The sequence below is a fragment of the Nicotiana sylvestris genome, chromosome 5, assembly GCF_000393655.2.
Source record: "Nicotiana sylvestris chromosome 5, ASM39365v2, whole genome shotgun sequence".
Lineage (NCBI taxonomy): Eukaryota > Viridiplantae > Streptophyta > Magnoliopsida > Solanales > Solanaceae > Nicotiana > Nicotiana sylvestris.
Window position 1 is genome coordinate 29,318,881 of NC_091061.1, and position 13,711 is coordinate 29,332,591.

General features: G+C 38.4%; 1 protein-coding gene across 1 annotated transcript; it reads left to right on the forward strand.

The window, feature by feature from the left end:
• The first annotated feature begins 758 nt into the window (after positions 1-758).
• LOC104217381 (protein SMAX1-LIKE 3-like) lies at positions 759-5,034 on the forward strand. The gene is made up of 4 exons (XM_009767618.2): positions 759-2,033; positions 2,921-3,161; positions 3,720-4,308; positions 4,478-5,034. The coding sequence occupies exons 1-4, from the start codon at positions 862-864 to the stop codon at positions 4,843-4,845; spliced, it is 2,370 nt and encodes a 789-aa protein (XP_009765920.1). The 5' UTR covers positions 759-861; the 3' UTR covers positions 4,846-5,034.
• Positions 5,035-13,711: the final 8,677 nt, after the last annotated feature.

Sequence of the window (13,711 nt, forward strand, 5' to 3'; positions counted from 1 at the left end):
GAACTAGAAAAAAAAAAACATTTTCCAATTCTTTCAACAGACAGGCAGTCTTCCTCTATCCTTTAAACTCTTTCCTTTGATCTTTTCTCTTTTACTATCCTTTCTCTTTTTCACCAAAGTTCGGATTGGTTTTGGATTTATTTTTTTAAAAAAAAAATAAAAAAATACTTTTGAAACTCAAGATCTTATTTAAGTATGCTATGTGAATTATGTGACTCTAAATGGTATATTCTTATATAACGAGGGGGGTATTTTCCATTCTATTTGTGGACTAGCTATAAATATGGGAAAGCTAACATGACTTTTCATACGAGTTTAAGTTATATATACTGATAAAATAAAGTAATTTTACCGTATTATATAAGTACAATTTAATTGACTGTAACAATAATTTTTTTATTTTTTAAGTTATCATATCAAGTTTGATATGAAAAATATTGTTGTAGGTAAATTTTACATTACACTGTCAATGCACGAAACACAAACTAAATTCATAAAGGTTTAGTGCACTATATTTACTACACATTACTTGAATATATCATAATCGCAGTATTAATTACTTTCCATAATAAAGATTAGGCAGTCCAACTTCCAGTAATCCAATCCACCTTTATCCCTTAGAAAAGCCAAAAAGACAATAAGAGAGACAATTTAGCTTTGCCTCACATGCTTTCCACTTTTTCCATACAAAACTAACAACCACAAGAAAGGCACAAAATCCCCTCTTTAAAACCTCTATTAATTCCCTTCACTTCTACTCTCACCAACAATTCCCACTACCCTTCTTACTACCTAATGAAATTCAAGAATTCATAAAATATACTTCTCCATCTTTGATCATACAAAAAAAGAGAGCAAAAAATGAGAATCGGTGGTAATTATACTTTCCAACAAGCACTAACTACTGAATGTGCAAACATAGTAAAACAAGCTTTGAACTTAGCTAAAAGAAGAGGCCATTCCCATGTCACTCCTCTTCATATAGCTAGTGCTATGTTAGTTTCCTCTTCAGGGCATTTGAAAAAAGCTTGTTTTCAATTACATTCTCATCCACTTCAATACAAAGCTCTTGAACTTTGTTTCAATGTAGCCCTCAATAGGTTACCTACATCTGTTTCTAGTCCTGTTTTTGAGCCTCATGCTCAAATTCCTTGTCTTTCTAATGCTTTAGTTGCTGCTTTTAAAAGGGCACAAGCATATCAACGTCGCGGCTCAACAGAAAACCAGCAACAGCAGCAGCAGCAGCAGCCCATTTTAGCCCTTAAAGTTGACATAGAACAACTTGTTATTTCAATTCTTGATGATCCAAGTGTTAGTAGAGTAATGAGAGAAGTTGGTTTTTCTAGTATCCAATTAAAAACCAATATAGAACAAGCAATTTCCTTAAATAGTTGTTCAAAAGTTGGTGGTGTTAGTACAAAACCAATTATCCTAGGAAATACCAACATGTCTCAAACAACATTAGGTGATCAAGTGAGGAATGATGATGTGATGAGTGTAATAGAAGCAATGATAAACAAGAAAAGGAAAAACATAGTTATTTTAGGAGAGTGTTTAGCTACTGCTGAAGGGGTTATTAGAGGAGTTATAGATAAATTTGATAAAGGAGAAATATCATTAAATATGAAACATGTGCAGTTCATCAGTGTCCCACTTTTTACACTGAGAAATGTCTCAAGAGAAGAGTTTGAGGTCAAACTTGGAGAGCTTAGGACTTTACTTAGAAGCTATGTAAATAAAGGGGTTGTTTTATACTTAGGTGATCTAAAATGGATATCTGAGTTTTGGACTAAATACAATGAGCAAAGTAATAATACTAGTTATTATTCCCCTGTGGAGCACATGATAATGGAGCTAAGTAGATTATTATGTGGTGGAATTAAGGAAAATGGAAGGCTGTGGCTTATGGGAATTGCCAGTTTTCAGACTTATGTAAAATGTAAAAGTGGCCGTCCTTCTCTACAGACTCTTTGGGATCTTCATCCTCTTACAATTCCTGTTGTCAGCTTGGATCTTAGCCTTAATCTTGAGAGGTATATATTTCCTAAACATTACTCCTTATTGTTACCATTTATAATATGGATCGGCCATTTTTTGCATGTCTTAAACGTTCATATAATGATACAACAACAAAAAATCCAGTGGATTCCGCAAGTAGGGTCTGGGGAAGGTAAGATATTGTACGCAGCCTTACCCCTATCCTGGAAAGGCAGAGAGGCTGTTTCCGATCATATACTAATAGTGTAAAAGAATTTTTAAATTATGATCAAGTAACTTAAAAGATAACTGCAGGTAGGAGTGGCAAATGGGCGAGTCGGGTCGAATATGGTTCGGGTCGAAAACGAGTAATGAAAAAACGGATAAATTATCCGACCCGACCCATATTTAATACGGATAAAAAACGGGTTAACCGACGGACATGACTTCTTGCATAGGATCACTTTTGGGAGAATTCTTAGCCCCCTGACTTGAGGAACCCCCAATTTGAGGCTTTAGGTTAGACTCATTGGTTATCTATTGGTTATCCATTTTCTAAATGGATAATATGGTTCTTATCCATATTTGACCTGTTTTTAAATAGTTCATTATCCAACCCATTTTTAATGGATAATATGGGTGGTTAATTATTTTCTTTGAACCATTTTGCCACCCCTAAACGCAGGTAACCACCCACTGTAATTGTGATTTAACCGGAATAGAAAATAAGGCAAATTACTTGCTACAACATCTTAAAATACATTGATAGTGTAAAAATACTGTACACCGTCAGTGTATATAAGCTAATCCTTTTTGCATTACTTTTCAAGAAAGAAAAAGTAAAAGAAAAGCAATATTAAGTGTTTTATTTGATTTACTTTCTTCAAATTATATATCTCTTTGACTAATCATCTTTTTTAATTTTCTTCTTTCATTTCTCCAGTGATCTGCATACTCAGTTTAGAAGCAAGACAACAGTAGATGGTTCAAGCTTGTCACTTGTTAGAGATGGAGTGAAAAAGCAGCTAACTTGCTGTGCTGATTGTTTGGCCAACTTCAACAGAGAAGCCAAAAGCATTAATGTAGTCAAAACTGAGTCTACTACATTTTACAGCAGCCCAAGTTTGCCTTCTTGGCTCCAAAAATACAAGGAAGTGAATACACAAGATAACAACAACAATCAGGTTTCTAATTATTCCCTTAACAATTCTTGTTTAAGTATGAAATCTTGAACACCAAAAATGTTTTCTAAAGGGACTAATTTTTTGGTATATTTAAGTTATGCACTAATAGTGTAAAGATTTTTTTACATTATCAGTACTCCCTCCGTCTCAAATTATATGTCGTGATTTCTAAAAATAATTGTCTCAATTTGTTCTTTTAGAAGTTCAAAAGTAAATTAATTATTTTTTTCCTATTCTACACTTAATATTAATTGTTCTTGAAGACTACAAATACCTTAATTATGTAAGACATAAATAAGGGTAAAATATTCAAAAACCTTTCTTATTTAATATTTTTTAAGGGGTGCGTAAAGGAGAAACACGACAAATAATTTGAGTCGTAGAGAGTACATTTTTATCTATGATAACACGTGAGCTACCATTTGTACAAGATTATTACCTATTTTCTTACTATAGATAGTACGTGTAATTTTCTTTATAGTGACCTGATTGTGTAAAATCTTTTAAATACTTGGCAGTACGAATAAGTTAAATTCATTTTTTTTATTGGTGTTGCAGGACTCTGAAGAAATGAGAAATCTTTGCAAGAAGTGGAACTCTATTTGCAATTGCATTCACAAACAATATCATAATTTTCTAGAAAAAGGCTTTGGCACTCTATCTTCATTATCATCTCCTCGTTCCTCTACTTCAATATCTTCATCAAACCAATCAAAGAAAGAACACCAATTCTTGGAATCAAAGCCTGAGCTTTTATCCAATCCCAATTCAAGTCCTAATTCAGCTTCCTCAAGTGAAACGGGTGGATACAATATGGATTGCTTAAATAGGTTCAAAGAGTTTAATTCAGAGAACATGAATATCATTTGCAAGGCATTGGAGAAAAAAATTCCATGGCAAAAAGATATAATCCCTGATATTGTAAGCATAATTCTTCAGTGTAGAGGCAAAAAGGAAGAAACTTGGCTTTTTTTCTTAGGTGCTGATTCTGAAGGAAAAGAGAAAATCTCAAGGGAATTAGCTAAAATTATCTTTGGCTCTCAAGATAACTTCATTTCCATTGGACTTAGCAGCTTTTCATCATCAACATTAAGAGCTGATGATTCAACTGAAGAAGTCAGTAATAAAAGATCTAGAGACGAGCAAGGTACATACCGTTGAATAATGTGATCGTCATATGATCGCCTTATTTAAAAGTTTAAGCTGTTATTTTATGTCTCAACATGCCCCATACGAGTGAACCTGATTCTTTTTCTAGGATCAAACACGTAGAAATATTTTTTTTATATATTTTTAATTATATTATGTCTCAACAGGTAAGAGTTATTTAGAGAGGCTTGCGGATGCAATCCAAGAAAATCCGAGCCGTGTGTTTTTTATGGAAGATGTGGATCAAGTTGATTCTTTCTCACAAAAGGGAATTAAAAAAGCTATTGAAAGTGGAAGCTTTACCCTTCCTAATGGTGAGTTAGTGTTTGTTAAGGATTCCATAGTTATTTTTAGTTGTGAGGATTCAAGACCCTATTCTCCTACTACTACTATTGAGAAGAGTAATGGTGATGTTGTAGAGGAAAAAACAGAAAATGAAGCTTCATTGGATTTGAATATTGCAACAAATGGAGATGATATTGGGATTTTGGAGGCAGTGGACAAACAAGTCATGTTCAATATTCAACTCTTGTGAGAATTAAGTGAGAAAAATAACTCTAGGCTTCCCCCACCCTAGGCTAGGACTACTTTTTGGTACTTTTTTTTTTGTTTTTCTTTAATTAAGATCCCTTTGATTAGATTAGATGAAGAGTTTAATGAAGAACTAAATGTATATTAACACCTCTTTGATCTCTTTAATAGACTGCTGAGTTTTTAGCTTCCATACACTTCTGAGTTATATAACTTCTTTCTTCATTCATATTTTATGTTGTACTTCCGTTATTCAAAGAAAAAAATACTACTTCCTTATTAGTCCGTTAAGCAGATGAAACTATTATAATTTTTTTTTTAAATCTTAATTTGAATTCTTCATTATACACTGAATAACAAGTACTTTTATTGTCGCACAAATGTTATGACATGTTCAAAATCATAAGTTATAAAAGTCCTATAGCTAGCCATACAAATGTTATAACATATATAATGTCATGACCCCAAACCGGACTCGATCGTGATGGCGCCTCTCGTGAAGACAAGGCCAGCCGACACAATTCCCAAATTCATTCATAACAATTTAAGTAATAAAACTAAGTCGAAATCATAATCATAAATCCCAAAATAAGGTAAATAATACAGTACAATTTGCGGAAGTAAAAGCAACACAGCCCGATATCGGGGTGTCACTAGTGATGAGCATCTATCCACATACTACAAGTCTGAAGAGTCTACATAGTCTAATACAGAGCTAAAACAGAGAAAAGTAAGATAAGGAAAGAAGCTCTGGGCTGCGAACACCGGCAGCTACCTAGAGAATCTCCGAATCCGCCTGAGCTGGAAGGATCAACACTCGCTAGCGGGACCTAAAGCGCCTGAATCTGCACACGGAGTGCGGGGAGTAAAGTGAGTACTCCAACTCAGTGAGTAATAATCATAAATAAAGACTGAAAAATATGAAATCACGTAAGGCACATCACAGGCTATAAGGAAGCAGTAAAAGCCAGTTAAAACAGTGAAAATACGTAAAGTCATTCTAGTTCAGTTTAAACTTCATGAAATGCGTTTTTAAACAATTAAGCAAGTAAATGACAGGCAACTAGGAAAGACAAACACATAAAGGATCGCCCCTCGGGCACAATGTCAACAAAATTCGCCCCTTGGGCAATATCATAGAACAACACCAGCCCCTCGGGCTATATCTCACATCACAATGGTACCCGCGCTCACTAGGGGTGTGCAGACTCCTGGAGGGGCCCCTTACGGCCCAAACGCAATATCAAGTCATCTCGTGGCATCATCACTAGGCTCTCGGCCTCATATCAATAAGCCACCTCGTGGCATATAAATCTCAGGCTCTCGGCTTCATAATCATAATCAGGTGTTTCCTCACAATATAGGCCCTCGGCCTTACTCAGTCAAAATTCTCACAAGCCACTCGGGCAATAGTAAAACATGATGTTCAGCCCAAAATATCATTTAAAATCTCATTTAAGTATTAAAGCAGAGTAAACATGGCTGAGTTATGAAAACAATAGAATATAGCATGACTAAGTTCAAGTATAAAGTCAAAACAGTGAGAAAAATATCAATAAAAATCCCCTAAGGGTTCAAATAGTTGGCATGAGGCCCAATATGACATTCATCCCAAAACATGATGATAGCAAATAGTTTTCAATCAAATACGTGGTAAAACAATCATTCGGGATGAACTAAGTCACGCTCCCCAATAGTGCACGACCCCACGCTCGTCATCTAGCGTGTGTGTCACCTTAATATAGCACAACGATGTGCAATCCGGGGTTTCATACCATCAGGACTACATTTACAATCATTAGTCACCTCGATCCGGTCCAAACTCTAGACCGCAATGCCTTTGCTCCTCGAATCGGCCTCAACTCGCATAGAATCTATCCAAATCAGAATCACAACGTCAAAATATGCTAAGGGAACGAAGCCCATGTGAAAATAATCAATTTACAACATCAAACCCGAAATTGCTCAAACTCGGCCCCCGGGCCCATGCCTCAGAACCCGACAAAAATTACATCAATAGAATCCTTGTCCTCTCACGATTCTATACATATCAAGAAAATCAAAATCGGACCTCAAATGGACCCTCAAATCCCCACTTAAATGTCTCTTAATCTCAAGCCCTAATTACTCATTTTGCACTGATGTTTCCCAAAATTTCACCACTAATTAGGCCTTTAATCGCATATAAACGAGTTATGAAGTCAAAAATCTTACATCCACGTGATTATCCTTTGGTTCCCTCTTCAATTAGCTCTCTAAAGCCTTCTCCCGAATGAAATATGGTGAAAACCCACTCAAAATCGCGAAGGGAAAGTTTTTATACTTTCTGACCCAGACATTTTCGCACCTGCGGTCCTTTTACCGCTTCTGCGCCAAATCCACTGCATATGCGGTTTTCACTTAATTGCCAATTTACGCATATGCATTTAGAATCTCGCACATGCGCTACTGCAGGTGCGTCGCTTTCACCGCTTCTGCGATCCCTGATGATTTTCTGCTTGGCCGCATCTGCGGCTGACTTCCGCTTCTGCGGGCATCGCACCTGCGGTCTTCCAATCGCAGGTGCGGTTATGACAGAAACCAAAATGCTTCAGCTGCAATAACTAAATTCCAATTCTTCCGTCACCCATCCGGAATCACCCCGAGGCCCCCGGGACCTCAACCAAGAGCACAACCACATCATATACCACTACCCAAACTTGTACCAATCTTCGAAACACCTCAAACAACATCGAATCCATCAAATCACATCGAAATCAAGCCTAAGGTTCCAAAATATTCCGAATTTCGCTTTTGATCAAAAAGCCTACCAAACCATGTCTGATTGATCTGAAATTTTGCACACATATCCCAAATGACAAAAAAAAACTTGCTGCAACTCCCGGAATTCCATTCCAACTACTATATCAAAATCTCACCTATCAACCGGAAATTGTCAAAATTCCAATTTCATCAATTCAAGTCTAAACCTTCTACGGACTTCCAAAACACATTCTGATCACGCTCCTAAGTCCCAAATCACCTAACGGAGCTAACCAAATCATAAAATTTCTGATCCGAGATCATATACCAAAAAGTCAAGACTTGGTCAAATCTTTCAAATTTTAAACTTCAAACTGAGGACTGTTCTTCCAATTTCATTCCGATTACCCTGAAAACCAAAACCGACGAGTTACATAAATCAATATACATAACACGGGGCTAGTCAAGCCCGAGAGCTGGTGAGCGAAGGGCAAAAGCTCAAAACGACCAGTCGGGTCGTTACATCCTCCCCCACTTAAACATACGTTCGTCCTCAAACGTGCCTAGAGTTGTTCCGTAAACCATCAAATCGCTGTGTAACCTTACCATGCACATACCCGGGGGTGATCCCACGTCACCCTATGTCATATAGGTCTGATAACACAATGTAACTGAAATTTTCACAATCCAACATAGCCCATAAATCTTAGAACCCCATTCCACTTCTGAAATCATCCACAAGATCAGAATCTCACATCTATACTCTGAATAAGCCCGACCAAGCGGTAGTAACCCATACCTGCAACCTTAGGTGCAATTACATGATATACCACATAATTCAAACACTTGTAGCGATAACTTCTAATCACAGTAGCTGCACACAACAACCGAATACCGATAGAAAACCTCTTATCAACTACAGTCTCATTCCAACACTTTCATATACTACCAATGATAAATGAAATATGTAGTAAGCCATAACCATTTCTCAGATCAACCATTCATGAAGCTACTTCTCCTTTGGCAAAGACCATAGCGAATTTCTGAGCCGAACCTCGATATTATCCTTCCAACATGCTGAAATCGAATCCATTTGTTTTCATTAAAGATCCCAACGATCTCATCTAATCTAGGACAACTACTCTGGTGACATGACACCCCAATACAGACTAAAGCCACAACTCGTGCAATCCGCGCACCATTAAGCAACAATCCGAACGTACTCAAATCATGAAAATGACTCAAATGAAATAGCAGTACTGCAAACTCACCAGTACCACCACACACAATGCTGAAAACCCGTCACACATCATAGAAACAGAACACACGAATCTAACCCGCAGGATCATACCTCCACATAGCTTTGCTCCAATGCGCAACCTCATTTATATGAAACACCTCAAGTCACTATGCTCAAAATCGACAAACATGCGCAATATGATGTCTAAAACCAAAGCAATCATCATAACCACCGCGAAGCAATTGACACAACATTACACAAACCCGAAAGGACATAACCAATACGTCATCCACCGAGCAATACCCAGTACTCTTCCCGCTCGACTTCCACTATGAAACCCCGATGGAACCGCACCACATGTGCCTATAACCAACAAATTATAGCGCCTCACCACATAGAAAAGTAACTCATATATCACCTCCGAGCACTAATAGCTCAATAACAACCGAATCAACACATCCCTCGCCAATAGCGACTCGAAGTCAACAAAGCCGTCTCGATGCAGAACATACATCCATATAGGTATACCAATGAACTCCTTATCAAGGAGTTCCTAAAGTTGCTCCTTCAACTCCTCAAACTCCGCCGGTGCCATACGATACGGTGCCCAGCATCAAATCCATACCAAAATCAACAACCTTGTCCGGCGACATGCCCGGCAGCAGGAAGCACATCCCGAAAAACCCCTCATCACTGGAACTAAATCAATGGTAGGAGCCTCTGCACTGACATCCATCACGAAGTTTCGGCCAAATAGGAAAGACAACCCTTCCCAGCCATCCGTTGGGTGTCTTCAAAAATGACACCACCCTACTGGGAACTTAATCCGTCGAACCTCGCCACTCAATCCGTGGCACTCCCGGCATAGCCAACATTTCCGCTTTAGCGCAACAGTCCAGAATAACACGACACGAAGACAACCATCTATACCCAATATTACATAAAAATCTAACATACCAAGCAGCAAAAGATCCATTCGGGTCTCTAAATCCCAATAGTCACTATACAGTGCCAATACACACGACCCACAACCGCAACATAACCTGTACATGAGAACTCCCAATCTCCAACTCCATATAGCACACGAATCTCTATATTCGATCCAAATTCCACCGTCCGAATATACAACACACCCCAAACACCCAATCATTCCATGAGAGGTACTCTTATAATTCTTCTGTGCCACCAGGCAAACTCGAATATCAGCAGTCGATCCAACAAGAGAGTGCCGCAATACAAATGAAGCATCATCAACTCAAACACTTGCCCCCTTTTTTTTGAAAATACATACTCTCATCAAGCCATACCAGTTAGTAATATCATTTCCCTAATCATCTGAAGATCATTACCCTAATCATCTAAAGATCATTACCCTAATCATCTGAAGATCATGTTGCCTAAGAATTTATGTCCTTCCTTACAAAACTGAACTGTGACCTCACACATGCAAATCTCGATGCTACGCAACATATCACACATACCATATCATCCTAGGATACACATGAGAACTTCATACCCCTTCCGGGCCACAAGAATCTACGTACTCAACTAGCCAAGAACTTTCCATTGAACTCATCTAGAAGAAAATCACCACACATCCCATACTCTTCATGCCAGTAGAAAACATACACCTCTAAACTGTGGCAGAAAACCATCAAGAACTCTCTGAATTTCATTTGCACAAAACTAAACCGTCAGGACTGAATCCTTCTAACTCAACCAAGCTATGCAGGACACTAAAACCCAAGAGCATTACCGCGAAACACCTATATAAACTCATTACCTCATAAGCATCCAAAGGACTAATCATATCCTTACCATACGGATCCAGCCTACTACCAAGCTATCCCATCTATCCGAGTTTCCTTCTGATTTACCTTCAACTTGAAACTCCCTTTTGCTATAACACCACAATTCCTCAACCTAGACTCACTACACGAGACCCAAGCACAAAACCACACCGACTAAGGCTCATAAGCCGCTGAATACTCTCTTAAACATCCCCAAAGCACCACATTCGAAATATTTTATTCGGAAGAGACTTCATGCGAATCTAAATCCGTTACCTTCACCTTCTTAATGCTGATAAATAGAATCCCATAGTTGATATAGAAATGCCACAAGCCTTGACACCCTCCAATGCAAACCTCAGTTTCTAGCCAAAATACAAACTTGAAAATCTCTAATTATTACATGTAAAATCTTGAACACATTAGAACCATTCTCGAGAGTCATTCACTCTACTCAAACTGCGATTATTCTGATCAAACGAACCGAACAACATGTGCCTTATTAGCACTCTGACACCGCAGAATGTAACCCCACCTTAATTCAACCAAGCAACTTTCTGCCCTATGTACCGAGCATCCTTTACCAATAACCACTCAAGACGTTTCGTGATTCTCACACACCTATGAAGCATAGCATAACCTTTGTCAAAATTTCCCTTTACTCAAGCCCTCCTCGGTCTCAATCTCCGTAAGCTATAACTGATTTACCCGTACGCCTCAAACTGGAACTAACATAACACATAATTGTGCAATCAACCAATCAATAGCGGACTCCCCTACTTGGATCAAAGCCATTGATAAAATCACACAAATAACTCATAATGCATATACTCTATCACTCCCATAATACCATAGTGAGATTAACTCAATCCTTCATAAGCTTGTGAAAAATATACCATCTAGTACTTTAAATCTTTTGCAAATCTCCCATTCACTCTCGTAATAGTTAAACCCACTCTCTTAGGCGACCCAAATTCAAATTGCAACACAGACATTCCCCTAGTGACAGAGATCTTCCAACAAATGACATAAAGGATTACACAAACTTTAAAACAATCTGCAGGAGATAACCCACCTGTTTCGCCTCAACTAACATCTCTTTATACCCTTCCACCATTATAGGCATTACGTAGTCGCCTGATCTTCCTGAGTCTGAACTCATATCACAACGTGAAATCCACTTCACTCTCCCCAACTGGAAAACATGAAAAAATTCTTCACGCACCCATAACGCAGGGCTATACCTCAAATCAAGATGAAAATCAAGCACCTAATAGTTCTTCTATCCTCCAGCAGACCCTTCTCATCGCTTCCAAATCATAAGAACATATCTCGCAGTCATAACATATTCATCACATAGATATCCAGTCATCACTCCCACTAATAGGGACACTATCGACAATACAAATCCAAAAGCATGTGCCCACACAATCAACACCTCAGTGCTCCAACAATAGGCAAAGACCCGACCTCAAGTCCTCCAAACTAGCCCATCATCAACACACAAAGATCACATCTCGCCCCTCGATCAGGGAATCACAAGCCATCAATGCATATCTGATATGGAGCATTCATGCGCGCATACGAACACGTGAAAGGAATTCAAAGAGTTATATTTCAAGCTGAATCGAGGACGCACGATAAGAATTCAAGAATGTGAAGTTTTTCCTAAAGGTTCTGCAGCCTCCCAAGGATAAGTACAGACGTCTCTGTACCGATCCTCGAGACTCTACTAAACCTGCTCATGACTCGTGAGACCTATGTAACCTAGGCTCAGATACCAACTTGTCACGACCCTAAACCCGACCCGGTTGTGATGGCGCCTTTCGTGAAGACAAGGTCAGCCGACACAATTCCCAAATTCATTCTTAACAATTTAAGTAATAAAACTAAGTCAAAATTATAATCATAAATTCCAAAATAAGGTAAATAAAATAGTACAATTTGCGGAAGTAAAACCAACACAGCCCGATATCGGGGTGTCACCAGTCATGAGCATCTATCCACATACTACAAGTCTAAAGAGTCTACATAGTCTAATACAAAGCTAAAATAGAGAAAAGTAAGATAAGGGAAGAAGCTCTGGGCTGTGAACGCCGGTAGCTACCTAGAGAATCTCTGAATCCACCTGAGCTGGAAGGATCAACACTCGCTAGCGGGACCTAAAGCACCTGAATTTGCACAAGGGGTGCAGGGGGTAAAGTGAGCCTCCAACTCAGTGATTAATAATCATAAATAAAGACTGAGAAATATAAAATCACGTAAGGCACATCACAGGCTATTAGGAAGTAGTAAAAGCCAGTAAAAACAGTGAAACAGTGAATATACATAAAGTCATTCTAGTTCAGTTTAAACTTCATAAAATGCCTTTTTAAACAATTAAGCTAGTAAATGACAGGCAACTAGAAAAGATAAACACATAAAGGATTGCCCCTCAGGCACAATGTCAACAAAATTCGCCCCTTGGGTAATATCATAGAACAACACCAGCCCCTCGGCTATATCTCACATTACAATGGGTACTCGCGCTCACTGGGGGTGTGAAGACTCCTGGAGGGGCCCCTTACGGTCCAAGAGCAATATCAAGCCATCTCGTGGCATCATTATTAGGCTCTCGGACTCATATCAACAAGCCACCTCGTGACGTACAAATCTCAGGCCCTTGGCCTTATAATCATAATCAGGTGTTTTCTCACAACATAAGCCCTCGGCTTTACTCAGGCAAAATTCTTACAGGCCACTCGGGCAACAGTAAAACATGATGCTCAGCCCAAAATATCATTTAAAATCTCATTTAAGTATTAAAGCAGAGTAAACATGGCTGAGTTATGAAAACAGTAGAATATAGCATGACTGAGTTCAAGTATAAAGTCAAAACAGTGAGGAAATATCAATAAAAATCCCCTAAGGGTTCAAATAGTTGGCATGAGGCCCAAATATGGCATTCAGCCCAAAACATGATGATAGCAAATAGTTTTCAATCAAATACGCGGTAAAACAATCATTCGGGATGGACTAAGTCACACTCCCTAAAAGTGCACGACCCCACGCTCGTCATCTAGTGTGTGCGTCACCACAATATAGCATAACGATGTGCA